Raw genomic sequence first — 27,210 nt, 5'->3', positions numbered from 1 at the left:
ATAATCCTTCTGAGAATCTACATTGCCAGTACTACCAACCTGATTGTTCATAACTGCCTTACTTGCAAGATAAAGTCTCCAAAACAAACATGCTTAATCATTTACTTTTGTCATTAACTTAGCACATTATGACACAATTAAGATGCTGGTTGCTGAAAGTCAGTTTATATATAATTCTGTGTTTCATTTCAACAAATTACAAAAACATGAGGGTCAAGAGATGACCAGCTTTACAAATCTCTCCTTTGTCTCTTTGTAAATTATCCAATGCATATACCAATTGTAGTGAAAATAGTTTTTAAAAATGCATCTTTCATGAAACAATTTTACTATTTTTGCTTGTTTACTAAGATCCTTACCCATAATTTCTTCGCCGAAAAAATAATTTAGGGAAATTCTGCGGTCTGAATTACGAGGGTTCAGACATGACAGGCCTTTGTTGTCATACTGATTTTATGAATAAGCCAGAAAATAAAGAAAATGAACAGCTGAAAATTGACTGGCACAAACAGCTTCAGCTTTACTGAAAACTGCATCACTTGGTATGGCTGACATCTTCTCAAGAGTTCTCTTAACTGATGCAAAATGGTTGTTTTTTTCCATGAAGATAGACAACTTGAAGAGAGAATACAGGTGTCAAAGCCTGATTTAAAGGAGAAGTGCATTCATGGACCTGTAGACCTCATTGTCATATTCAAGGCTAAGGTTATAACCAATTATAGCCAATTCTGTTTTGGGAAAGTTGGTAAAAGTCAGGGGCAGCTCAGAAGCAGTTAACAGATTTCCTTTGGCTAACAGGAGTTGCCACATGATTGTGAGGCTTTGCAGATCAGACCTGTGGAGATTAAAAATACCACATCCAATGGGAGTGGTGAACATAAGGCCACAAAGAGGACTGTCTTCCCCTTTTCATGGTTCATTAAAAAGTGAATAAACCCCAGTTTTAAAAAAAGAAAATATCTATCCCAAACAAAAGGGAGAATAATGAGTCAGTTAACCTGAAATGCATTTGTTTGCTCATTTGTTTAAGGGTAAAATATTTCACCACAAGGCCAGTAAAGCACTGAGAACATTTGTCAGGGAAATTGTGCATGTTGGGTTTCATGCTGGAGAGTTTCAAGATGACTAGACTAATCCCTGAGCAACCTCATCTGAACAGAGTAATAACCTTGATTTGAGCAAGACTGGATGCTTCTGAGATCCTTTCCACTTGAAATGCTGTGAGTCACTCTTTCCACTGCTCTTGAATAATTGGGAAATAACTGACAAAACTGGAAAGTGATACCTTAAAGTAAGTCAGAGCACTCTTTGCTGGTCTTCCTCTCCGTGCCTTCAGGAGAGCTGAACAAGCCACAAGCTCCTGTTTTGCACATGCTTAAGGGAAAATACCATATGATGTAATCCAGGATTTGCATCTTGGATTAGTTTCTTGTATCAGCATTTCCCTTGGGTACCTGACTTCCTTTTAGCCAAGTGTTCTATGTCTGTAATGAAAAGCATTACTACGGGGGATCAATAAACATTATTTGTATAGTGGCAGCTCCCAATTGCCCCAGTGATGGTCACAGCCCTATTTTGCCACTGTATAAAAAAATTGTGGTAGCAGCCTCAATCAGACTTTAAAAGCATGGTGTCATGCACCAATACTTACTTCAATACCTACACAGAATCATTAATAAAAAGTGCTTCTTTTATAATTTGCTGCAGCTGAACTGCAACTAATAGCTACAGGTAACAAGCTACATATACAACATCATACACTGCATTCTGGCATTACAGAAGTCATGACTGACATCTCTAAATATGCAGTACCAAAAACAAATGTAAACCATTAATCAAAAACCAACAGTGTTTTTGGTTGTTGTTGTTGTTGTTAGGAAAAATGGACACTATCTTTAAAAGACAGAATGATGTTTACAACTATCATATGGATGTCCCAAGGCATGATCCAATCTAAATACATGCAGCTTTCATTCGGACTACATGCTCTTTACAAGTTATCACAGCTCTTCACAACAAGTAAAGCTATAATCTTTACAGTGAAAAATGTGTAACAACCAAACAGAACATCATTATTTGTGGATATTTTTGAACTCCAGCTTACATTCTGACCACATTACACTATTTTGTTTAAAACATTACAATATTAACACCGTCTAAGTAACCTTAAGCTGCCACCTGTCCTGCAGATATCATGAACCTTCTGGTGAAGATTCTCTTGGTTGACAGATTGACTGTTAAATCTTCAGCACTTTCCTATGGTTTCATTCCTCAAGGAGATATATCTACTTTTGGCAGAGAGGTGTGATGATAACTTGTACAGATCAACTCAGATCAATCAATATATGTCTATCCAGAGAAGTATATATATTTTTTCTTTTACAAGAGCAACAACATATTTTGGTGAGGTTCTGGGAGGACAAAGCATAAACATATGCTTAAGTATGCATTCTCCTTCCAGGTTACAAGGTGCTTAATAGATAAAGTGCTGTGTAAGTGGCCATGCTGCTCTTCTCCATTTTTTGTGCATTTTTGACTGCTCTGTAAACTATGGGTTCAAGACATTCCCCTTCCTGATGTTTTGTTTGTGATCAACACTGTTTCAAACAGAGCTTGAATCTAGAAAACAGAAAAACAACACGCTCTCTGACAACCCCCAAAAAAGTAATAACAAGGATTTTTATTTGAAATAATAAAATCTAAATTTCATTATTCTGCTACCCTGAGAATGGGGGCAAATTGCCCGTGATAATGACTATGCACTTTTTCTTTTTCCTTCATAACATGAAGATATAAAAATTCAGACTAGCTGAACTAGATTAGAAACCTGATCTAACTATGATCTTTAGAAAGTCTAGCACTCTTCCTGATTAGACTCTCAGACTGGATCATCAGTCTCTAGGACTGTGAAATACAGCATTTATAGTAATGTAGATCCTTATCATTGTGGTGTCTGAAAGCATTTTAAGTGACTCACCACATGTGAGAAAATAAAAGGAAACTTTTTTTTTTACAGCAGCCCAGTGCCATTTGTTGATTGGATATTGGATGCCCAACTTGGGTAAGTATAGAGATCAAATATAGGCACTATCCATGTCAGAATCCCAAGCATAACTACAGCAACTCCAATGATGTTAATGCCCAAACCAGCTTTCACCTAAAGAAAAGGAAAAAGAAAGCATAAACATGCATTAAGACAATGAAGAAAAATTTTTAAATGCCAAAAATCCCCTTTAAGGACTTTTTCTTAAAACTCACCATGTCCATAATAGTTAAATGACCATATGAAAACACGATGGCATTGGCTGGGTTTGCTACAGGAAGCAGGAATGCAAAGGAAGTGCACAAGGTAGCAGGTATCAAAATGAAAAGTGGGTTCACATGAATGGCTTCAGCCTACCAAAAAATGAAAGAGAGTACAGCTGTCAAGGGATGCATTTGCCAAATTAAATACAGAAATACAAGCTTCCTATAGTAACACAAGTGAAATGTGAATGGAACTGCCAGTTTAAACAATAAGAAAACACCTTTTTTGGTAAATAATTTTTTAAAGAACATTGCACAGGCACGAATAGCAAAAACACTGCAAGAAAGATGATAAAGCTGAATTTGTATATCATACATTACTGATGATCTGGATGAAGGGATTGCATGTACTCTCAGTAAAGTTGTGAATGACACTACACTGGGGGGTGTTGATCTGCTGGAGAGTAGGAAGGCTCTGCAGAGGGATCTGCACAGGCTGGATTAATAAGGTTTAACAAGACTAAATGCTAGGTCCTGCCCTAGGGTCACAATTGCAGGCAGCGCCACAGGCTGGGGGCATACAGGCAGCAAAGATGCCTGGTGGAAAAAGACCTGGCTGTGTTGGTTGATGGGACCTGAACATGATCCAGTGTGTGCTCAGGTGGCCAGGAAGACCATTGCCATCCTGGCCTGTATCAGCAATAGTGTGGCCAGCAGGAGCAGGCAGTGTTGGTCCCCCTGTACTCAGCACTGTTGTGGTCACACTTGGAGTGCTTTGTCCAGCTCTGGACCTCTCACTACAAGAAAGACATTGAGGGGCTGGAGCATGTCCAGAGGAAGGCAATGGAGCTGGGGAAGGGTTGGGAGCACAAGCCCTTATAAAGAGCAGCTGAAGGGCCTGGGGATGGTCAGCCTGGGGAAAGGCATCTCAGGAAAGACCTTATCACTCTCTACAACTCCCTGGAAGGAGGGTGGTGGGTGTCAGTCTCTTCTCCTAGACAACCAGAAATAGGAAAAGAGGAAATGGCCTCAAAATGCCCCACGGAAGGTTCAGGTTGGACATGAGGAAGAATTTCATTAGTGAAAGGATTGTTGGAATAGACTCCCCATGGAGGTGGTGGAGTCATCATCTGCGGAAGTGTCCAAAAAACAATTGGATGGAACACTTAGTGTCGTGGCTATTTGGCAAAGTGGTCATCAGTCAAAGATTGGACATGATGATCTCACAAATCTTTTCCAACTTAATTGATTCTTTAATTCTGTGAAAAGAGGAGTAACATTTCTTTGAAAGAAAGAGGAAAGGCATTAGTATGTGTCAAGACTGGCCAGAAGGAAAAGCTACAGAAGAGAAGACAAGTTTTGAAGAAGAAAGAATCAGATGTTTTGATAAAGATGATGAAAAGAAAGAACATGATTGATCTAAGGACAGAAGAAATGTGAATTACATACAAAGCACATCTATTAGCCCTCTCTTCTCTTTGTGACAAACTTGAATGTTAACCACTTTTGCTGAAGATGCAGTCTGGAAGAAACCCTAAGAGAATTGTCCTTTTAAGAGTTTCAAATATTCACAAATAGTAATGACAGCATCAATTTCCACATGTTGAACTGTCCTAGAGTTTTCTGAGGTAATTTTCTTCACAGTAGCTTGTATGTTTTGGATTTGTGCTGAACACAGTGTTGACATTATAGGGTTTCTTTATGAGCTGTACTTACACCGAGCAAAGGCCTTTCCTATTTTGTCACTGCCAGAGTGATGAGAGGCTGGGGTGGAATTGGCAGGAGGCATGGTCAGGGCAGCTGACCCCAGCTGACCGAGGGATATTCCATACCATATGGCATCATGCTCAGTATGTAAAGCAGGGGGAGTTTGGTGTGGTGGCATTTCTTACCTCGAGTACCTGTCATGAGTGATGGGGCCCTGCTCTCCTGGAGATGGCTGAACAGCAGCCTGCCCAGGGGAAGCAGTGAAGTAATTACTTCCTTTCCTTTGCTTACACATGGGGCTTTTTCTTTCGTTTTTAAATTCTCTTCATTTGAACTCATGAGTTTTCTAGCTTTTCCCCTTCTAATTCTGTCCAGGACCCCTCTGGTGTGAGAGTGAGTGAGCAGCTCCCTGTGGCTTGATTGCCATCTGGGTTTAAATCATAAAATGAACTTTTATCTAATTTTACTAATTTTTCAGCATCTCTCGTTAGAAACAGCTAAAGCAACCAAATATCCCATGCACAATACAGGACAGCAAAAAAACCTGCATGAAGTACTTTATTGAGAATTTTAAAACTGCTTCTTTGAGCAGCTGCATTACTACATAGGTGATAGAGTTGATTCTTATTAAAAATAAGCTTGTTATACTCACCAAAGGAGACAGTATAGGCAAGAAGATCGTAATGGTAGCTGGATTGCTGGCTACTTCTGTTACTGAAGTGACAATAAGGCAGGATATCAGGATAATCAGCCACAAGGGTAATGATCCTAGAGGGGTCAATTTACTTGCTACCCACTCAGAAAGTTTTGAAACCTGCATAAGGAACATGAGAACATGATTATGTTTAGCAAGGAACATTTTAGAAAGGAACATTTAGAAAGGAACATTTTTAAAATGGTATATAAACAGAACTTATCTGCTAATAGTGAAGTATTTAGGTAAAAGAGAAAAATTTGAAATGTTTTCCAAATTTTTACCACGTGTTTTTAAGACCAATTTTCTAATTCAAAGGTGCCCTATAGGAGCCCATGCAAACTATATTCCATTTATTTGTGTGTGCATCTCTGAGAGGGTTAGAGGAGTCTTAATCAGAAAATGGTAATAAGAGTATATTAGGCTTCATAACCAGAGTCTAGGTCCAAAGCTGCTTGATTTACTGGAGTTGCCATCAGGCTCCACATGGGAATTATCTCAGTGACATTTAGATTTAGGAAACTGTGTTGTCACAACCCCTGCCCCCATTAGATGTAAATTAAATAAGAAACAGTAGTCATCACTGTGCATGGTCTTGGAAGACATAGGAAACTTCTTTTTCTCTAAACCTGCTTTCTGAACATCTTGAATATTCATCACATTTCTCCTGTTCAATGTTGCTACAGAATAACTTGCTAAAACAAGAGAGTAACTGTGAATTCCCTGCATGTCTGAATTGCTCTTGATTGGGTCACGTTATTTGTTCAGTATCTTCTATAAATTGCATTACCTCGCAGCCGTCTGCCAGTGCAAACCCGCCACCAACAAGAATAGCTATTTCCCAGGGCATGCATGACTGAAATTCCTTCCAAGTAATCAGTGGAATGTAACCAGAAACAGCTAGAGAGAAAAAAAAAAATTAAAAAATGTATATAGCCCCTCAACCAACATTTAAGAACATAGTGACAAGCTCTTGAAATAAACGCCCTGAGGAAGTACTTGGGAAAAATTCAAAGACAAAAAGCTCTTCATTTCATCATTGTAACACAAACAAGGTCTCTGACAGAAACAACCTGCACTTCCTGGGACAGATCTTCAACTGGGGAAAACTGTCATGGCTTGGAGACATTAGAGCTGTGATGGTTTCCACCAGAGGAGCACTGGCCCCTTTCCCCTCCTTCCCTATATGGAAGGCAGCTGTAGGATACCAATGAGTTTCATTTACTCAGTAAAACTGTGCTATCCAGGCAGACTACTGAACAAATGCTGTTTCACATAGACTCATTTAGGTTCTGACCTTCCATTCTCTGTGAACTCCTAGATCTCATTGTTTTCAGCTGAATGCACAAAGAGGATAAGCCAGAGGTGTACTTTAAACAAAAAATCAATTTTGAAGAGGAAAAAATTACATGAAAATGAATTAATGTACAATTTTGGGTTTTATAGGGTACCGTAATCAAGCAGTAACATTTTCAAAACATAAGCCAAGCCCTGCTCCATGCAGCCCATTTCAAAGCTCACTGCAGTGGATGGGCAGGTGTTTTCCATTGGTGTCCATGGGTGTAGGTAGCAGCTTCCTGCACAGCACCAGCTCCTGCTGCTCACGTTGTATAATTGTTGGCACTCACTTCCAAGCGAGGGATGCTTTACACCCCAGTGCTTTATACCCTCTAGTAAGACTTCAGCATTAGTATCTACCAACATTCCTCTAACCAGTGCAATAAGTTACATTGACAGTAGCGTCTCAGACACCTTATTGTAGTAAAATCGACATCAAAATATACTCAACTGTTTTCTCCATTCGATGTCCTAGGCAATGGTTTTGCTGGAATAATAAAGAACAGGAGGCCTATCACTAAGGCAGCTGTTGAATCCGTAATATAGCTTTTATATCTATGGAGAAGTCAACAAGAAAAAAACCACATAAATATATATAGTCAGGAGAAGGAGGGGAGGTGAGAGGAAGAGGATAGAGCAGCAAGAAAGTCCACAGTCTGCTATGGACTGACCATAACCCTCTATTCCTCATCCCTTGCACCATCAGGTGTGGTGGAAAGAGGTAGAGGAATAAGGAATGGAGTCAGGTTGAGCCTGGAAAAAAGAGGATGAGGGGAAAGTGCTTTAGTTTTTGTCTTTGTTTCTCACCATCCAACTCTATTTTTCATTTGCAGTTAAATTAATTTTTCCCAGATCAGGTCTGCCCATAATGGTAACTGATAAGCAATCAGTTATCCCTGCCTTTATCCTGACCCAAAAGCTTTTTGACCGTGTTATATCCCCTGTCCTGTTGAGGACAGGCAGTGATAAAGCCACTGGCTGGGTACCTGGCAGACAATCAAGGTCAGCTCCTCAGATCTAGAGAAATTTTTGGTGCAGGCCTTACAAATTCATAAATAAAGCTCTTGATTAAGCATGTGTTTTTTTGCCACACAGATACAAGCTGGCGGAGGGGCATATTCAGGAGTAGCTGATGCTTAGATAACTAGTTTTCACAGTTAATGATAAATTTAATAATTTTAATATGCTCTGCAATAGATTCAGTTAAAGAGGCCTTAAAGAACACAGTGCATACACACAAAGGGCATTTTCTAGCTGAGGAAAGGCAGCAGAACTTTATTATCATCCTCCTATGGCTGTTATTACTAGGGTCACAGTCACAAGGGTCATGTTTGTTTTGGTCATTTCCAGTACCTAAGAACTGTTTGCACTACTGTGTCTTAAACTGCTTCAATGTCCTTCTGACTTGTAAAGAGTAGCCCCAAGATCAGGCAAGGTGCCAAGCTGAGCTGTAAGGCCATTTTAACACATCCAAGCCTGTTAATCAATGCTAGCTGATGACATATCCCAGTCTGTCTTATTTCAGTCAAGATGTTCATTAAAATGAATAGAAATTTTACTGAAGAAAGCTAAGCAAACATTTTTTTAACCTTGTTATTTTTTTCTATTTTCTGCAAGTTCTTCTGTAAGATTTTCTGAACCAACACACCAATATATTTGTTCTCTCAGCCTCAGACCATATGCTTTCTAAATATTCAGCTACAGTAGGTCCAATAATAACTTCTCATCAGATCTTCCCAGCAGCTTAATGTTTTGTACTGAACCAGAGCTTCTCACTGAAAGCAAAAACCAATTCTCTCAGTTATATGCTACAAATACCTAATCCTTTCCTTTGTTAGGTGAAATTCAAGCAAAACCTTAATATGCATACCTGACTTACACCACAACCAGCATAATTTTAGCTAACACTGTCACAAAATGAAGATGCCCTAGAAGTTGAAGTGATTCTCTAATATTTTCTTTCTCCAGCTTCCTAGTCTCTGCCTGCATAGAAAATACATTTTGAAAAATAATGTTACTATATTTTTCTGGTTTCTAAAGGCAGGAGGTTCTGCCTGTATATCATCTTTAGCCTAGGACCAGATGCACCAGGTCTAGAGATACAAAATCTCTTCCTCTTGGATCCTATCCTACATTCTTCTAAGGCTTGCTAGAAGTTTTGAAGGAAGGTGAGATCTAGATACAGAAACAATCCATGCTGTCACTTTCCTCTAGGCAGCTCCATTTTCATGTAATGGTTGAGTTTGAAAGGGGCCTCAGGAGGTTTTCTGGTCCAACCCCCTCTGCTCAGGCAGAGTCCCTCAGAGCCAGGACTATGTTCAGACAGTTTTTTAATATCTCCAAGGATGGAAAATCAATAACCTCTCTGGGTCACCATCACAGCTAAAAAACATCTCCTGATGTTCAGGAGGCAACCTGTAAGTTTAGTTTTGTGCCCATTGTCTCTCATCCTGTCACTGAGCCCCACTAAGAAGAGTGTGACTCTCTCCTCTTTGCTCTCTCTCATGTAGTTTGAAACATTGTCAAGGGGACCCTGCAGCCCCCTTCCTGCAGGAATTGTTCCTCCCCAGGTGCAGGACTTTGCACTTACTCTAGTTGCACTAGGGAGTGCAACTCTTTGCTCACAAACTCAGTATTCCTGATGCAAAACACCATTCAAAAAAAACCTGCTCGGGACACACACAACATCCTACCACCAGTCAAACTATTATGGGGACACGCACAGGGTGCCATTCCAAACAGAAGCTTTACAATAATTATCAAATTTTGAGATAAATATTTTTAAAGCCTATTTATCCAAGTTGTAATACAACCACATATACAACATCTACCTGCTTATAAGACTGCAAATCTGATTGTACTACGAGGAAGGAAAAATCCTGTTAATTCAAGAGATTTCAAAATGACTCCAACTGAGATCATTGTAGAGAAGATGGCTGCGGACAAAAAGACACAGTGGTCTTGTATTAGAAGTAAAGAAAGCAATAAATAGTGAAGAAAAAACCACAGTACATCCAGGCAATGATCTGTGGAACAGCGAGGGACGCCTACCTTGCCTGCATCAGCTGTAATCAGCTGCAGCTCAGTGTTGAACTTTCTGTTTCTTATGAGGCTCATAAACCCAAAGGCCAAAGGCCAACCTGGAACTCCTCTAATTGAAGCTAATACCCGACAGCCTGGAATCAGACCAGGACATGGAAGGAAACTGCTGTAGCAGAAATGATGTGTGATCATGTGCTGTCAACAGATGGGGAGGAAACAGGCATTTTTACCCTGTGCTGCTCTCTGTAGTGTTATACAATATTTATTAAAACATCCTGCCGCCTGCTCACAGAAGCAGGACCACAGCAAAGGAATTATAAGTCTTTAATAAATATACTTTTTTTTTTTTTCCTTAAGAAAAATAAACTATTAGAGGTAATGTATTTTTGAAAGACATCTGATTAAGCTGGAAATAATGGGCTCTACTCAACACTGCTACAGCAGAAATGTGGATTAAGAACTTGCTGACAGTACAGAAAGTAGCTCTTAAGAAGTATGAAGGTAGCATAAATAAATAGGGGTATTTCTGCTGGGATTTCAAAAATATCAGTGTTCACATTTTAGAGGGGTGCTCAGTAATGGGAGGATGCACACAGGGTCTGATAACATGAACATGGGTGGTGACAGTGATGGGAAGTTTTGTTTGAAACAAAGATTTAAGCATTTAATTTAGTCTGTCAAGATTTGCAAAGCTTATAAGGTGATATAATCACAAGATACGTATACTTTTAAAGCACCAAAGAGTTTTTCAGTCCAACAGAGAAAGACAAAAACAGATATCTGGAAGCATATTCCGACAGAAGGCAATATGTTTGTCTTTTTCAGTTTGACAACAGACATGACTATCAAGGAAATTAGCAAATTCCAAAATCTGAGGAACCTGGGCTTTGCCACCCTAACATCAAGCCTGGTTTCTTTCTGGAAATTCAGGTTCTGATAAAGTAAATTCATACTAGGTTTAACACACAGAACAGTGTAACTCTTTTGATCTTCAGCATGCTGGAATAAAGGATCAGACAGCCCTTTCTGGTTTAAGGCCCTGGGGGTGCTGCAATTCCCACCTAATAGGACACTCTCACTAGTCTCGGAGCAACATTGTGGCTTTTCATAAGATAAAAGCTCTTTGAGGCGGCAGAACTTCCCCTAGGCCTTCCTGAGACTGGGATAAAACCCTGTGGAAAGCAAGTGCTATCAGATTTTGTAAGGGTGGAGAATATTTCCTTATAGGTGTTTCCTTTACCATAAACTTAAAGAAGTTATGCACTTCCCTACCTCTGTACTTAAGTCCAAAACACTGAGAAATTTTATATGCAGAGGCTTTAGGGAGCAAGTGTGTGAGAGATGTAGTCTGCAGTTCAGTGCACTGCTACAAGCCTCTTGGACATCACAGTGTCAGAAACACAGTTTCTAAGATCTGAGGGGTGTTTTTCCCTCAGATTTCTTTGTTGTTGCTCTTGTTTGGTTTGGGTTTTACTTCTAAGAATAGGACTTGCCCACAGCTTTACCTGTGCTAACTCCTTTATTTTCCCTGAGATTTTGTTGCTCAGAATGTATTAGCCTAATTTACTGGGTTTGTGCCTGTTAATATAATTGATTGATAAATTAAAGTTATCTAGAAATAGTCAGGGTATGAATAGTAAGAAATGCTTTCTTTCTTCTTAAAGTGCATAAGGAAAGCTATGTTTCTCTTCAGGTTACCTCACCCAAATTCCAACATAATTTGGCCTAATGTGCTATGACATGCTTGCAGTTCCTTCCAAGGGCAACAGTAGAGGGTATCCACAAAGTAACACCCCTGTGCAGAACCCGTAACCCTGCTCATTTTGGGGAATGTTCTGTTTTTCTCTACCAATGAATAAAATCCTCGGACAATGATAACCAGCTTCAAATAGGAATATGTAGCTCTCTGGATGAAAAAAAAGTCATTTGAACCCTAAGTCCTCTATTTGAAAGGATTTTTACAGTGCCTGTATTTCAGTTTAATGTGTAGCTCTTTAAACAATTCTGGGTGAGCACTGGGTGTTAATAGGAAGCAGGAAGAGAAGCCAACCCAACCTGATTGCTTAGCTAGCTGATCGTTCAATTAGGTCACCCCTCCAAAACCCTTCCAAGAGTAGAGTGTTTCATATGAGACAGTGATCATCAGCTCTGCTGTTATAGGGGAAAAACAAGTGTTCTTTTTCAATTTTTTCCTGATGATTTAAAGTAAATAATTTAAAAACAATTTTAAATACTCTTTTATAATGGTATTTAGCACACTTTTTAAATACAAAAAAAATTTGTGTTACACTTTAAATCTTTAAAGTGCTACAATTATTCCTTGTGACACTCCCTCCCAGACTTTCTGGAAGAGCACTGGGAAGGTGTGTAAGTGGTGGAAATATACTTAAAGAGAGAAGACATGAGGTATGTGCGTTCACATGTCATTTATCACAACCACACAGGAAAACAAAGTGGAAAATTACCCTTCTAGTCTAGAAGTGGCCTTTGGGATATCCAGTAATAAATGCTAAACCCATAAGGACCCAAACAGCATTAAGTCCCACTTGTCCCAATCCTGCAACTACCTCCCACCACTCGAGAGCAAAACTTGAAACTTTATCACAGAAAAACAGAACTGAAATTACAGTAATTGCAGCAAGAGAAAAGGAGATATCACAGTAATATAGGTTCCTGTAAGACTCACTGATTACTTAGGGAAAGAAATCCAGATGATCCTGGAAAAACTGCAGCAGAAGGCAAAAAAACCCCTACCAGAGTTCTTAACTTTATGGTGTTCAGTTAAACTGTGACTTTAAGGGAGTTATGTGTGAATGGACAGTAATTTATATCATTAATTTCAGCTGTCAAAGCAGGGGATGTTGGTCTGTTTGCATATAAGTGTGCTGTCACTAAGGACAGTAGATCGAAAAATCCTAACCCGATTTATTCTTTATTTTCACACTTGATGAGGAAGTGGGGTACTTTGGCATCAATTGTTATGCATTCTCCCTCACCATTATAAGCCAAAAATCTAGTAATAATCCCTCTTAGGAGGTACTTTATTTTATCTTATAACAGGTTTTACATATTTCAGCTATTGCTCACATATATATGTGAAATTACTGGAGTTTTTCTTCTGTATACACTACAAAGGTTTGCAACAAGTTTGGCCTGGCATATTTCTGAAATATTGAAAGCATTTTAACTTTTGAAAATTGGTAAGAAAAGAAGATATATAGTTAAGGCACAGTACAGTTCTTTTTGGTTTATTAAAAGAGATCACTTACTTTGGGAAAAGTGAAGACCATCCTGGGATGAAGCCAGGATCTCTGGTGAACCACAGGAGGGTCATTAGAATGAACAGGACAAGTGTAACAGTTTCTGGGCAGCTATAGCAGAAGTAGAATGAATTATAAATTTTCCTGAATTGACATTTAGATTTACCTGCTCTTGTTTGCAGATTTATAGTTTGAAATACCTAATTGGTCCAAGTTTCTTGTACTCCTCCTGAACCACCTGTGATGAGGCTTCTTCTCTAGCTGTTTTCTTCTTGCCACACTTGAACATGTTTTTTAAACTGGAATGTAAAGCAGCAATATTGAATGATGAGATAGTAGCGTATACAGAAAAAAGTGTCCCACCTTTCCAGTTACTAATAGCAGTTGACAAATGTATATTTGTCACTTTACAATGCAGTATCTTCCATTTCATCATCACACACCAAGCATATTGGAATTCATTGACAATGCCCAGTGGGAAACTGACAGAGGCAGCAACAAAATGCGTCCTGTTATTGACCAACTCATTTGGCCAGGAAGGATGAAACTTTAACCATGTGAACTAAGCAAAAGAATCAAATATATAGCTCGCTCTAATGAGAGTCTCTTTAAATCTATGGCTTTGCTTTACTTTGTTTTTGAATGAAAAAGTTTTTCTCACACGAGCAGCTTGCGTATTGATCTGTAGGGTATTTGCTACAAGCCAGGTTTTCATTCTTGGATAAGTCTCTTATACAATGTTAAAAAGAACATTATCAAAACAATAAAGAAAAATTAAACTATAAATGTTCACATAGAGAGTGGTGAGCATGGGATGATTCTGTCTGCTTAAAACTAGTCTCACTTTTCATATCTTGCACCACAAGTAGCCATGTAATTTTGGAATACTGGTGTCCCACCTATCTCTCCAGATGTTAGTGAACTCATGGAGAAAAATGCTTTGAAGAACCATCCCAAAAGATGCACTGTCCTCTCCAAAACCATAGAAACCCAAGCTGTGTGGAGAAACAGCAACCCTACCATACAACCACATATAGATTTAGGAAAAGCAGAAGTTTCTTACCTCACATTTACAAATACAGTCATCCAGTTTATAACAGACATTGTTCAAGTATTCAAACCAATGCCTCACTCCAATAAAGGATGTATTCCTATAACTCTTCTAGTAAAAAATAATGTATATGATGTCAGTATGCTTTTGTCTTGCACACATGCACTGATTAATGATGATGTGTGTATATTATAAAGGAGTGAGTATACCCATTTGTGGTATGGATTTTTCACACTGGGCTGAATAGTCTGGGAATCTTATTTTAGAAAATTCTTGTCCATCCAGAGATTGAGCCATACTAATCAAGGTTACAAAATCACTGTTGCTGCATTTTCTTCCTATTGAGTCTATTAAACTAAGATGCAATATTTATTCCTGGTACAAATAATCTTTCAAATCAATAACCTTTAGTTTTATTGATTGTACTGTTCACTTACTCAAACCCAAGGAAAAGCCACTGTAGCCAGAGCCAGGAGAGCAGCAGAATAATAACTGCAATGGGGATGGAAAGGATAAACCAGTTTCCAAAATTGATGCACTGGCAATCTGGGTAGCGTCTGGATGAAAGCAAAAAAAAAAAAAAAAAAAGTTTGGTTCACCTTTGCAAAGAAATGAAGACTTGTGAGAATTACCAGAAAGCACTTCTGTGGGAGAATATTTCTGGCTGGCAGCAGGCTTCAACCTAAGGTGGCCTGTGGTAGCCTCTTGCCCCACCATCCCATCCTCTTCCTGGTCATCATGACCACTACAGAAATCGGCTGTGCCAGTTATTTGGGCAACGGGTCAGCAACAGGTCTGGGGAGCTGACACTGACTGAGGTGTGTCCAAAGTGAGTCCAGCAAGTGAGGGAGGGCCATGCACAGCCTAAGGGCTGTTAGGACTATAAAGAAACAGAACTTTAAAGAAAGGAATTTTTTAAGATGAGAATTTAGCACAAGAAAATATATTCAAATGAAAAAGGTCCAATGAATGTAGAAGACAGCAGTGGAAGCAACACTGAAACTTCTATTGTTTAGTTTTGTACTTGTACTGTTTGAGTTTGTACAGGGACGAATATTTGCGTAAGTCTTTCTACTATTCTGAATATTGAAGTTAGGTATTCTTCATCTCCAGAGCAAATATTCCTCAGGTAGAATGGATGGTCAGTTTAAATGTTTTTAAAAAATAATCTATCGCATAGTTCTGGTTGGATTATCTGCTATTGTTGGATTATCTACTACAGGTCTTGCTTTAAGCAAGGATGGACAGGACACACTGATTTATTTTCTAGACCTATTTCCTCTGGAAAACATACAAGTGTGATTGATTCTAACAACCCTCTTTCTACAGCAATTTAGTACCAATAACAGTAAACTCTTTGCAGGCAAACTCTACAAATGGTATCAATAACTAGTCTTCAACAATTTTGTCACGTGCAATACAAAACAGTGGATGGAGGTCAAAAAAGGATTTTGCTTTATTCTGTTTTATTTCAGAACTCGAGTAGGACTACTACTGACAATGGTAGTTTGCAGAAGAAAAAAAATGATCAGCAAGAACTACTAGATTCCAAGGGGTTTAGAATGAAATTTGCCAATTTTCTTTTCAAAGCAGTTCTACTTAAGAAAGAAAATAAATATCAGAAAATGCTTTGGAAATCTTAAAACATTGTTCCATTGAATGTGAAGTTTCAGACTGCCTTGAAATTATCTGCTTTTTTTTGTTGATTAATGGACCCAGAATTCTCATTTCAACAGTGCTTAGCCTCTTGAAAGTCTCCTGATGCTCCTTGCTAAGCAGACTAAACTTATTTCCTGCTGTATTTAAAAATTAATAACAGATCTTTAGATAATAATTGTTCTGTTCATGCCAAGTATTGCTTTCCTTTCCTTTTTCCATTCAGCTACTGAAATAGTAAAGTACTATTTAACCAGACAATGGTTATCTTGTTGCATGTGTTGGCAGATCACTTGCAGACTTTCCCCGTGTAAGGTAAATACAAATATCCAATTTCATTTTATCTCAGTAAAAGAAAATTAGGGAAAGCAATAGAAAGAAATAATATCAAATCAAAGGGCAAGATTTCTGATGTGTTTTAGGGGAGCCATGTGAGAGCTCAAGAAAGAAAGTTAAACTTCTGGACTAAGAAGAATACAAATAATATAATATAGTCTCTTACGAATTGAAGTGCTCATTAAAAATCAGATTAGTCGAAGTTCCTGTGATTGTGGTCAGTCCTCCAATGGTAGCAGAGTAAGCCACACATAAACACATCACTTTGAAAATCCCACTGTATTTGTCCTTTCTGCTTTTTCTCTCTGCTTCAGCAGGTGGTAGGTTCTGCTTAGAAAATATATACACTAATTAATGTATAAGAAGGGCTCATTATCAGGCACAAAAATAGAATTTGAGGAGATCTCAGGAGACACTGGCAATATAGTTGTCTGCAGTGTGGCTTGGCTTCACAGTTACACTGGTAACGCAATTATTCATGTAAGGGAAAAGGAGGCAGAGTCAAATCATGAAGTCTCTTCCCTGATCTTAGTCTTTACAGAACTGCCTCTGTACAGATTGATACAGACAATGATGTAATGACACCTGATATAGAGTTTGTACTCTGGTGAGGTTGCTCTAACTTGTGTAATGAAATAGCTATACAAGCAAAGTGTGTACATGTGTCTGACTATATTTCTTATTCACATGTAACCAGCTTCATTGCAACCTGTGCCATTTTAGGTGTGGCATAGAAGTGCAATTTAGGTTAAAACTAAGTTTCACTACATAATAAGAAGACACTTTAAGTACCTGTGCATTTTCTTTTTCATTTTCCTTTTCAACTGTGCATACGGTACTACCCACGTTGTTGTTATATCTGGAAAAACAAAGGCATGTATTGTAGCAAACAGATATTCTATTTATATGAATTCTTAGAACAGAATTTACTAAATTAATAAAAGTTACCCATTAACTGTTTTTTCTTTCTCTTTCCCATCTGGGTTTTCATATTCTCCTATATTTTCTGTAAGACAGTGATACAAAGACAGAAAAGCATTTAAGGGAGTAAAACTGGAAAGGCTCCATCAACATCTCATCCCATGCACTTACTTCACATCATCCCAGCAATAAATTTGCAAGCAGCAATCTCAGAAACAGTTGATTTGTGCCCTACTCCTTCATGACTCCTGCTCCTCAGAATCTGAATCTTTTCATGAGGAGAAATACTTCTAATTTACAATCTAGCTATGAAGGTAATCAGTTTAGATTCAGTTGTTCTTCCGACATTACCCTATAGCTTAAAGAGCTCTTTTCCTGTGCTAACATTTAAGCCTTAGTGTATCTGTAGCCTGGAGTCATATTTCCTTCCAGCCATCTTATAAGGCTGATAAGAGAGGCTGATATGCCAGCCCCTTCCCATCTCCCCTCCTCTCATCCAGCTGCCACCTTCTGCACCTGTTCAGTTTTGATGAATCTTTGTGATCATGAGAGAGCTCACACACAGCGATCCAAGAGACGTCTCACAGTGAAGCACGAGATGATGCCAGTGCTTCTCTGGCATCTGACTGTACTTGCTGTGTTCCTTCCTGCCCAGTGAGGGTGGCAAAGCCAGAAGTGCAGCATGCCTACCGTCCAGCTCCAGGCCTGGGTTGATGGAGCCATTAGAGCAGGACATCTCCAGCTCATCAGCTTCTGCTTCAGCTCTGATGATCTGCTGAGCTACAGCTTCTACGATTGGCATCACCATGGCAGCAGCAGAGGTGTTGCTGAGCCACATTGACAAGAAAGCACAGCTAACCATGAAACCCAGCATAAGCCTGGAATAGGAGAGAAGAGTCTGTGACTGCTACAGTAACACCTCCTATCATCAAGTCTATTTAATATAAATGAGAACTTTGTCAACAGAAAAGTTGGAACACTGAAAATTTTAAGCTTGTAATTCTGAGAACATTTTTGAATTAATATTTTCTTGATCTAAGACACTGAAATTATCATATTTTAGAGATCCAAATATGTTTTAAAGTGAAGCAGAAGCAATAATATTTATTTACAGAATTATACTGTATTTGAACTATCTTTAAAGAAAGAGCACCATGCATGTAACGAATTCAAATGAGAGTTAAAATGGCTACATGGCTGATGCTATTAATCTCATATTGTACAGTCTGGTCAAAACCCTGGAGTTCTCACTTAGACAGTTAAGTTCTCTAGATATACCAGTTCAGTTGTTACAGGAAGAAATAGTAAAAATGCAGAAAGAGGTACAAAACTTAGTTCTTATTCAGAGCACCAAGTATGGGCATTACTTGGGCTTCAATAAATGTCATCTTTGATATTAAATGGGAAAGGGAAGGGTCATTACAACTCCTCAATCTGGCCTTGGCTCAACTTTTTGTAAGTTTACTACAAATAGTAATGCAATACACTGAATTGCATCAATTACTGAAAAAATAAAACATTCCATGTCATATCTGGTGAAGTTGGATTGTAAATTTAGAATACTAGTCACAATGTTGTTTTTAATGCATTTCACGGAGTTGGAAATGTGAACAGTCCTCCTAAATCTCTGATCCAAGGTGCTATCACTGGCATTAAACACCTGCCATACATCATCACAGCAAGATAACTTAGTGGAGGGATGATGGTGTTGCACCTTTCCATCAGAAGACTTCTGTGCAATATGTAAAATTCTTTGTACAGCCTTAATCAGAAGCTTCACAAAAAAGTCAGTTTTACTTGGTACATGAAGCCAATGTAGATATTATATAAAAATCATGTAAACATTATTAGATGATGCAAAAATACCATCAAAATGTCTCTTATAGCCTTTCATTTCAGCTAATGGCAACAACATTTCAAACTGGATTTTTTCTCAGTAGGGGAACCTTGTCTTTCCCAGTGCACTTTTATCTGCAGTGATGAAATGATCTGTAGACCAGCAAGTCACAGACCTGACTCAACACAAATTGTCATCAGTAGTGTAAAACCCATTAATTCAGGCAGTTTTGGGTTAGGTCCGCAGACAGAAGTTGAGGAAGAATTGTTTCTTATGCAGAAAATGTGGGTCAGAATAAGCACACTGAATATGCATTTTCCATTTAAATGGAAAATGCCATTTTAGTAGAACTGCAAGAGGATTTAAAAATAAAAGCAAATTAAGACATTCACTAATGCATTCCAAAACTATTCATCATAAATTTCCAGCGTGAGAAGGATTCAATGACAGGTATAGTGTATGGTCAGGTGATCATTCCATACAATGTGATGGGCTCTACTGAGGAACTCTAAAAATTATTGCAAAATAATAAAATATATCCTATTCTGTTCAGGCACAGTTTTTCTGCATTATTTGCTCTGTGCCATTGTTAAAAAATATTATGCATAAAATCTTGGATAGTTATTTCATTATATCCAACTACAAAGTCACTCTTTGCTTTTGTAGTGCAAAAAATCAGTATTTTATTACCCTTGCAGGTTGTACAGACATATTCACCTTTCTCTGCCAGTCTGCACACTTTACTGCATAGCTCAAATGACAGAAAGCTTTTACAGGATCACAAAAAATCTGGGCTATGAAAACCCATTAGGATCATCAAGCCCAACCATGAACATAACAGTGCCAGCTCCACCATTAAACTGTGTTCTGAAGTGCCACGTCTTCACATCTTCAAGTATCTCCACGGATGATGACTCAATCACTTCCCTTGCCATCCAGTTCCAAAGCCTGACCAACCACTCACTGAAGGAATTTTTCCTATCATCCAATCTAATCCTCCTCTGGCCCAACTTGAAGCTATTTTCTCTTGTCCTTTTCACCTGGGAGAAGAGGTGGGACCTTCCCTTGGCAACAGCCTCCTTTCAAGGGAGTTGTAGACAGTGATAAGGTCTGAGAAGCTTTTTCTCCAGACTAGACAACTCCATCTCCCTCAGCTGCTCCTCATAAGACTTGTGCTTCAGACCTTTCACCAGCTTCATTGTCCTTCTCTGAACTTGCACCAGCACCTCAATGTCTTTCTTATAGTGAAGGGTCCAGAACTGAGCACAGGATTTGAGCTACAGCCCCACTGGCATCAAGTACTGGGAGACCATCCCTGTCCTGATCCTGCTGGCCACATATTTCTTTTACACACCAGTTTCTCCAGAAGAATACATAATGGAAAATCCAAATTTTCCTTTCAGTGCTGCACCCTTTATGACCTGTAATGCAGAGGCCTCGTGCAGTGATATCTCTGCCTTGGCTGGATGAGGCTGCAGTGTGCACAGGCTGCCTGAGCAGCTGAGGAGGGAGTGCACACAGAGCGGCACCGTGCCTGCCGTGGGCACAGCTGGTGAGCAGCAGATGCTGAGAGGTGGGTAGCTCACAGATCTACCTTCACAGATCATTTCATCCTTCACAGATCATTTCATCATAATCTTATCATCCCTTTGTCATGACCAGGAAATGTGATAGATAAGAAGGATGCTTCCTCAGGGTTACAACTCTGGAGTTGCTTTAGGTATCCTCAGATGCTGGCTTCAGGTTTGACTGTTCACAGCAAGTTCTCCAGCAATGTTCAGCTTAGCACAGCACACCATCCACTTGTGTTCTCCCTTTCAACATTTCAGCTAAAAGATGAGAATTTAGGAGTGTTCAAAAGAGAAGTCAAAATAACTAAACCTGCATAGTACAAGAATACAGCTTAGGATAATGGGAGGCAGTAGAACAAGAATGTAAGGAGAATTTTTTCCAAACAGAAAGCTACCAGCTATCAAAAGAGGTAGAAGTAAATCAAATATATTTTTCATATTTAAAATTAGGTCAGTCAAATTACTGATGAATATAAACAATCCAGCATTCTTATGAAGTGTCATTATTTAAATCACTTAAGAGGCATCTTAATTTTTAGGCCTGGTGTTTCTGGTTTTTTGATCATTTGCTTCCTTTCTGCTTCCTGGCAAGGTGTCAAGAGCATGATGTATTCTGGGAAGCTAAATTTGCTCCCTAGATCTTATGAGCAGCCTTACCTGAATGCTGACAGATGCCTCTGTCAGCCTAAACCCCTTCTGCAAGTTTGTAAAGCAAGCAAAGCAAGATTTTTCACTTCCAAAAATATATGTTGATAGTGAGTAAACAGAGAGTGTGATTTCTTTTACCTTATCACCTCATCCAGCTGAGGAAGTACCTATCCTTTGGTTTTTGTTTTTTTTTTCATATGTAGACAAAGGAAGACACCTTAAGTAAAGACATTGTGTTAATGTGTTTTTCCTTCCCTACCACCTGCTTAGTTGTATGATTTTTTTCTCCCCCCCTCATAGTGTATTTGAACTATTTTTGTATTTTTGGGAATGTCCAAAATTTTGAAAACACTACTGAAGTTAAAAAAAAAACAAACCTGCATGAACAAATTTTATGTTGTAGGCATTGGGTGGTAATGTTCCAACGACCATCAAGAAATGGGACCCCTATATATTCACAATCTAATCATACGTTTTGTTCAGAAGGATCCTTATTAGGAATAGAAGCACTGCAGGAAACTTTCAATTAGGATTTCAGCAAAATATTAAAGTGTCACCTACAAACCATTCATATCAATTTAAATATCTGCTTTGAGTAAAAAAGAAAGGCTGGATTTCTACTGTAGAAAAAGCAGTAGGAAATTATTTCTGGAATACAGAGCTTTCCACAAGTATTATTATCCTTTAAGAGACTGTTTAGCACATACCATGCAGGGTTGACACCCACCAGCATCACCATTTTTAAAGCCACTCTTTTGTGAAGATTCCATTTTTCTATTGACGTTGCCAAACAAATTACTCCAATCAGCAGCAGATGAAAGTCTTTAAAATAAGCAGATGCTACCTGAAACAAAATTTAAAAAAACCCCAAAAACAAAAAAGGAAAATAAACCCATTTTTAAAAATTAAATTGTGAATTTCTTTCAGTCTTTGGTAAAACCAATTTAATGGAAAAAATCAGAAAGATTATATTATGAAATAAATAAAGATACTCTTTTTTTTTTTTTTAAATTAGGTCATTGGAACTATTAAATACATTTAACCAAATGATTCAAGGATAAATGCACTAAAGTGCATATGGTTAAAACAAAAAATAAAACTTTGGATAGAACAATTCAAAATTGTCTGTCACATCTCACATGCATACTAAATCAGCAATTAAATGTTGTTTTTGTGACTTTTTATCTATCCAACAGGTAAAATAACAATTTTAAGCATAGATTTAGATTAGGATTAGCTGTGATTTCATCTCTTTGGCACGAAGGTGTATAGTCAGCAGTTTGCACCTGGTGTAATTATTGTGGCATTTTGCCTCTGTAATATTAAGGACATTTCATAACTACCTAGTATTTTCTCATCAACTGGCATCTAAACACTGAGCCACTATCCAGAAGAAATTATTGAAGAAATTATTAAAAAAATGTGAACAAGTCCTGATGACAAAGCTTGTAAGCCAGTCTTGAGGCAGAACTCTTGTGATTGGCACTCAGCAAATCCATGCATTTGCCTGACAGGGTTCACCATTACATGTTTCATCTTTTGGAGTTTTGATTCCTGATATGCAGAGTATAAAACAGAGAAAAATAAAGGTTACCTGCTTGGATCCCATGATACCAAACAACGGGAACATAAAGGCAGGGAGCAACGCTGAAACAGCCAGTGGCAAAGCTTCTGTGAGCCAAAAGATGGCAACTACAAACAACGTGTATGCACATTCTGCTTCCTAGAATACAAAAGATACCCATAACAACACGAGTTGATCATCCAGGGGGAAAAAAATCACAATTCAAAAAGTACAGCTCAATCAGTGGAGAGATTCCCCACAGCTGGAAAAAGTATGAGTCAAAGGACCTGCATTTAGGGTAGTTATTGTGTGCTAATGACAATCCTGCTGAGATCTCAAACACAGTTGGTAAAATAGGTGTGGAGAATTTTTTCTAAGAGATAGTAAAATTATTTCAATTCTATCACTCAGGAACAGTGGGAAAAAAGTCAGCTGCCTATTCCTTCAAGGACAATTAATCCCCTTCTAGGTCATTCTGGAGCATTCTCAGGCCATGAATTCCTATGAATCAAAAGCATTTCGCCTCTGTAAGCAAACCTTTAAGACTCCAGGAGTACTCGCAGTCAATAATTGGTCAAAGTTTTTTCTCTCCTGAAGTTCTGTCATCAGTAGCAATAAGGCAAGGATATCATCTAACAAAAAAAGGTATCATGCAATACTGACAAGAAACATAGTTATTGTTTTTCAGGCTTGTAATTTTAGCATGTCTTTTGCTTCAACTCCTTAAAACCAGCAGGTTTTTTCTTTTTCTTTTTTTATCTTTTTTTTCCTCCCAGGAGAATAATTTTCAATACTGTCTGTAAGATGCAGCCCCAGACAAATATAATGAAGTGAATTAAATCTAGTTGCTTCCAGAGTATTAGAAATCTCTTTTGTGTAATTTTTAATTTATATTTCTGCTCTTAAGGAAAATGGTTTGGAACTCTTAGTGCCCCTGGTTAGGGTATGAAATAACTCAACAACAGCAGAGATGTTTTGTACTGGGAAAGGAGTAGCTTAATGATGTAGCCCTTGGAACCTTTGACTGGAAAACATCAATATTAAACCTAAGTCAGTCAGCTGTGGCTATCATTCATTTTGGGTTTTGTATGAAACAATTTGAAAATATCCATTCACCTAGCAAATGTTCATCTCACTTAAGTCCTATCACATGAAGAATTTTCCATGAGTTTTGTCTCAGAAAGGAAACTGAAATATTGGAGCTGTGATGTGAGAGTGTGAAGCACATTGCTCTGTAACCACCATCTAACCATGATGCAAAGACTTCTGAACCAAATTTTCATGTATTTTCATACATGGTATGCAGAACACACACATGATAACACATCACAGAATTACATTTCAATCGCCTGGCATCAGAGCTGTACCAAATAGAGTCACTAATGACATTATTAGACAGCTGTTTCATCAGCTTATAGTTGTTGCAAGAGTTAGTGAATGCCAGAATTTATTTCTAAATTAATTCTAAACTATAGATTTTGCTATATTTAGGGACCAGAGAGAATTTGTCAGATCACTGAATTCAGTAATTTCCTATCAGACAACACAAAATGTGATTAACTTAAAATCCTTTATTAAACAAAAAGTAATTGCAGCTCTTTTCCTGACAATTTATCTCTACTGTCAATCATACAGAGCTGTTTAAAAGAATCCAAAAAATAATAATGATAACAATATTTTCACTGTAGTCCAGGTGTTAGCAAACAAATATGTGATTCTGAGCTTCCTGCATCCAGTACAGAATTTTATGTTGAAGCTGTCTTCTCTACATTTCTGTGAAAATACACTGAGTTGACAGAAAAATAATCACAATGCAAATATAATAATTCATTCAGGGTCCTTTCCAACTCAAACTATTTGTGATTCTGTTAATCTGAAAAGGCCTGGGAATCTCAATCTTTACTTAGAGGTGCAAAAGAATTATCTCTCCAAGCAGGTCACTTACTTTGGTTTTGATGATAAGTGGAAGTGGAAGTAAAAGCAGTGGGGTGAGGACAATGAGCAGGAACCTTCGGTAAACCAGGAGGTAGCTAAGAATCTTCATGGTTGATGGCTGTTGAACTTTCCTGAAGAAACTGCCAAAAAACATGTCTGACTTTAAATAGCTGACTCTGATTAATATTTTTCCAAGCTATCACCTTTAGCCATTGCTAAAGCAGGCCAGTAAAGCTAGTTAAAATTAAATCTGTTTTAGTGAGTTTATTAACAGTAGGTTGATAAGATAAGTGTCCACCTTAAACCAAGGCTAGATGTCAACCCTCTCGGGACTTTCTCTCCCTGCTCTTCCTCATAACAAGTTTATGTAATTACAACAGGTTCTAGACAGTCAGAAAAATAAAAACTTCTGGTGCTCTGCCAGGCACTGCTGACTTCCGCAGGAAGTCGAAACTTATACATAAAACATATGCTACATAAAAACCAGTTGGGGCATTTGTGTGCAATCATGAGCAAGATAATTTTATTGAACAGAATTAAAATTCTTCATGGTCTTCTCCATCTGTGGAGATATTCAAAACTTCATAGGATAAGATCCTGAGCAACCTGCCATGAACTTTGTTCTGCTTTCAGTAAAAGGTTGGACTAGATGACTTGCAGAAGTTTCTTCCAGCCTCAGCCTTTCTGTTGCTTTTATCTGTCTAGAATCTACAGTATATGAGAAAAACAAGGTCTTTTTTTCTGTCTTGCCAAGCGGGGAATAGCTCATTTTCTCTTCTCATGCAGAAAAAGGATAAATTCTTTTTTATGTACATAATATAAAGTTTTGAGGAAGTCTAAGAGCAGGAGACTTTTTTGAGATAAAAGTCAAAAATAAAGAAATCCTTTTGCCTGAATTTTCCCCTTTTTCAATAAAAAGAACTCTTGGCACTGTCTTTGTAATACAACAAAACAGCATCACATAAAGAACAGGAAAAGAGAGGAAAGAAGCTTGTACACTATCTATGGGTGAAGATTAAAAGGAGGAAGAACATATTGTTTTGTGCTCGGAATCTTACATGAAGCAGAAAATTAGAAGGGGAGACAGATGAAGAGTTGAGCTGCCATCAGAACCACCAAGAAAGGTGGTTTTGCTATCCATATAACCTTTTGATTATAGGAGTCCCATGTGTCAAGGTGCAGGAAAAGCAAGGGATTAGATTGTCAGCGTTGAGTACACACTTCTGGTTTCAGGAAGGTAGGTCTTTGGCCATGGGAAAGCAGTATCTCATATCTAACTGTCAGAAAGCAATTGACTGAAAATCCAAAGGTGGGAAATAAACTGGAAAAAGTAAAATGAAATAACAGCCTTGCTACTGGGGAATTGGGAAAACATCTTTGACACAACCTAGGGAGATGAGACTGAGACTTCATGGGAAGATGATGTAAGGAATTAAAGATGTTCAAGCAAACTGCTAACTTTAGAAAGGGGCTGTTCCAAATATATAAAGAAAAACTTGTTTAAAGAATTCAGAGACAGAATTAGGAAACCTTCAAATATCCAAAAATCCAAAGAGATTTTTGTGAGAGATCTGGAAAAACCTGTGCTATAAAGGAAAAACAAGCATTTAGACTGATAAATTCAGAAGCATTGTGATATGAAATATATTTCAGTTAGAGAAGTCGCAGAAAATTTCTCTTAAGGTATCATAACTAAAAGGAAATTACAGGAGAGTAATTTAGTAAGCAAAAGGGAAGACAAACTGCAGACAGTGCTAGAGTATTCAACATTTTCTTTACTTGAGTCTTTACAAAGGTAAATGGAAGTCAAATTAATTTTAATATGAAAACTGGAACACACTGTGGGGACAGTGATGGTGAGAGTGGTGAATATTTAGATTTAATATATGTATTCAAGTCAACAGTTCCAGAGGAAATTCACACAAAATTCATGGGTGATAATTCATACAGTAATCTGAGAACTATTTTAGAATATATTTGAATATATTTTTTTATGGCAAATACTTGAAAAACTTTAGAGTATTACAAATTTCTAGAAGACTGATCAGTCAGAACTGGAAATTAAAGATGTCACATGAACTCAATTTAGTTTTCTTTTTTCTTCAAGAAATTCACTTATTGACCAAATATGTAAATTTTATGAATTTCATTTTACTTCAATGAACTTTTTAGATAAACCAAGAGCAAGTCAGAGGTAAGCATAGAAGAAATATTCTAGGGGAAATTATGCCTGTTGGTACAAATTATTTTTTTAAATTTCTTCTTGAAGAGCAGTTGAAATTGTTATACATTCAAACTTTGAAGATATTTCAAATGGCATCCTTAAGAGGTCTATTCTTCTTAGTTTTTTGTTAATGTTTTTGAATCATAAACTCATTATCAGCAGGAAAATGATAAGACCTTC

General features: G+C 37.9%; 1 protein-coding gene across 1 annotated transcript in view; it reads right to left on the bottom strand.

The window, feature by feature from the left end:
- Nucleotides 1-1,957: 1,957 nt before the first annotated feature.
- SLC13A1 (solute carrier family 13 member 1) overlaps nucleotides 1,958-27,210 on the bottom strand; it is a 45,207-nt gene continuing 19,954 nt past the window's right edge. The window contains exons 3-17 of the mRNA XM_030238646.2: nucleotides 24,817-24,946; nucleotides 22,902-23,030; nucleotides 22,015-22,151; nucleotides 17,942-18,129; nucleotides 17,279-17,336; nucleotides 17,123-17,189; nucleotides 16,497-16,657; nucleotides 14,776-14,895; nucleotides 13,488-13,586; nucleotides 13,297-13,398; nucleotides 7,437-7,540; nucleotides 6,438-6,547; nucleotides 5,606-5,767; nucleotides 3,259-3,396; nucleotides 1,958-3,157 (exon numbers count right to left, since the gene is read on the bottom strand). Coding sequence (XP_030094506.1) covers nucleotides 3,011-3,157; nucleotides 3,259-3,396; nucleotides 5,606-5,767; nucleotides 6,438-6,547; nucleotides 7,437-7,540; nucleotides 13,297-13,398; nucleotides 13,488-13,586; nucleotides 14,776-14,895; nucleotides 16,497-16,657; nucleotides 17,123-17,189; nucleotides 17,279-17,336; nucleotides 17,942-18,129; nucleotides 22,015-22,151; nucleotides 22,902-23,030; nucleotides 24,817-24,915 — 1,821 coding nt within the window. The 5' untranslated portion in view covers nucleotides 24,916-24,946 and the 3' untranslated portion in view covers nucleotides 1,958-3,010. The remainder of the gene's footprint in view (nucleotides 3,158-3,258; nucleotides 3,397-5,605; nucleotides 5,768-6,437; nucleotides 6,548-7,436; nucleotides 7,541-13,296; nucleotides 13,399-13,487; nucleotides 13,587-14,775; nucleotides 14,896-16,496; nucleotides 16,658-17,122; nucleotides 17,190-17,278; nucleotides 17,337-17,941; nucleotides 18,130-22,014; nucleotides 22,152-22,901; nucleotides 23,031-24,816; nucleotides 24,947-27,210) is intronic.

This window comes from Serinus canaria, chromosome 1A, assembly GCF_022539315.1.
Source record: "Serinus canaria isolate serCan28SL12 chromosome 1A, serCan2020, whole genome shotgun sequence".
NCBI classification, from domain to species: Eukaryota; Metazoa; Chordata; class Aves; order Passeriformes; family Fringillidae; genus Serinus; species Serinus canaria.
Note: the sequence above shows the minus strand (reverse complement) of the source record. Positions and strands in the feature narration are given on the sequence as shown.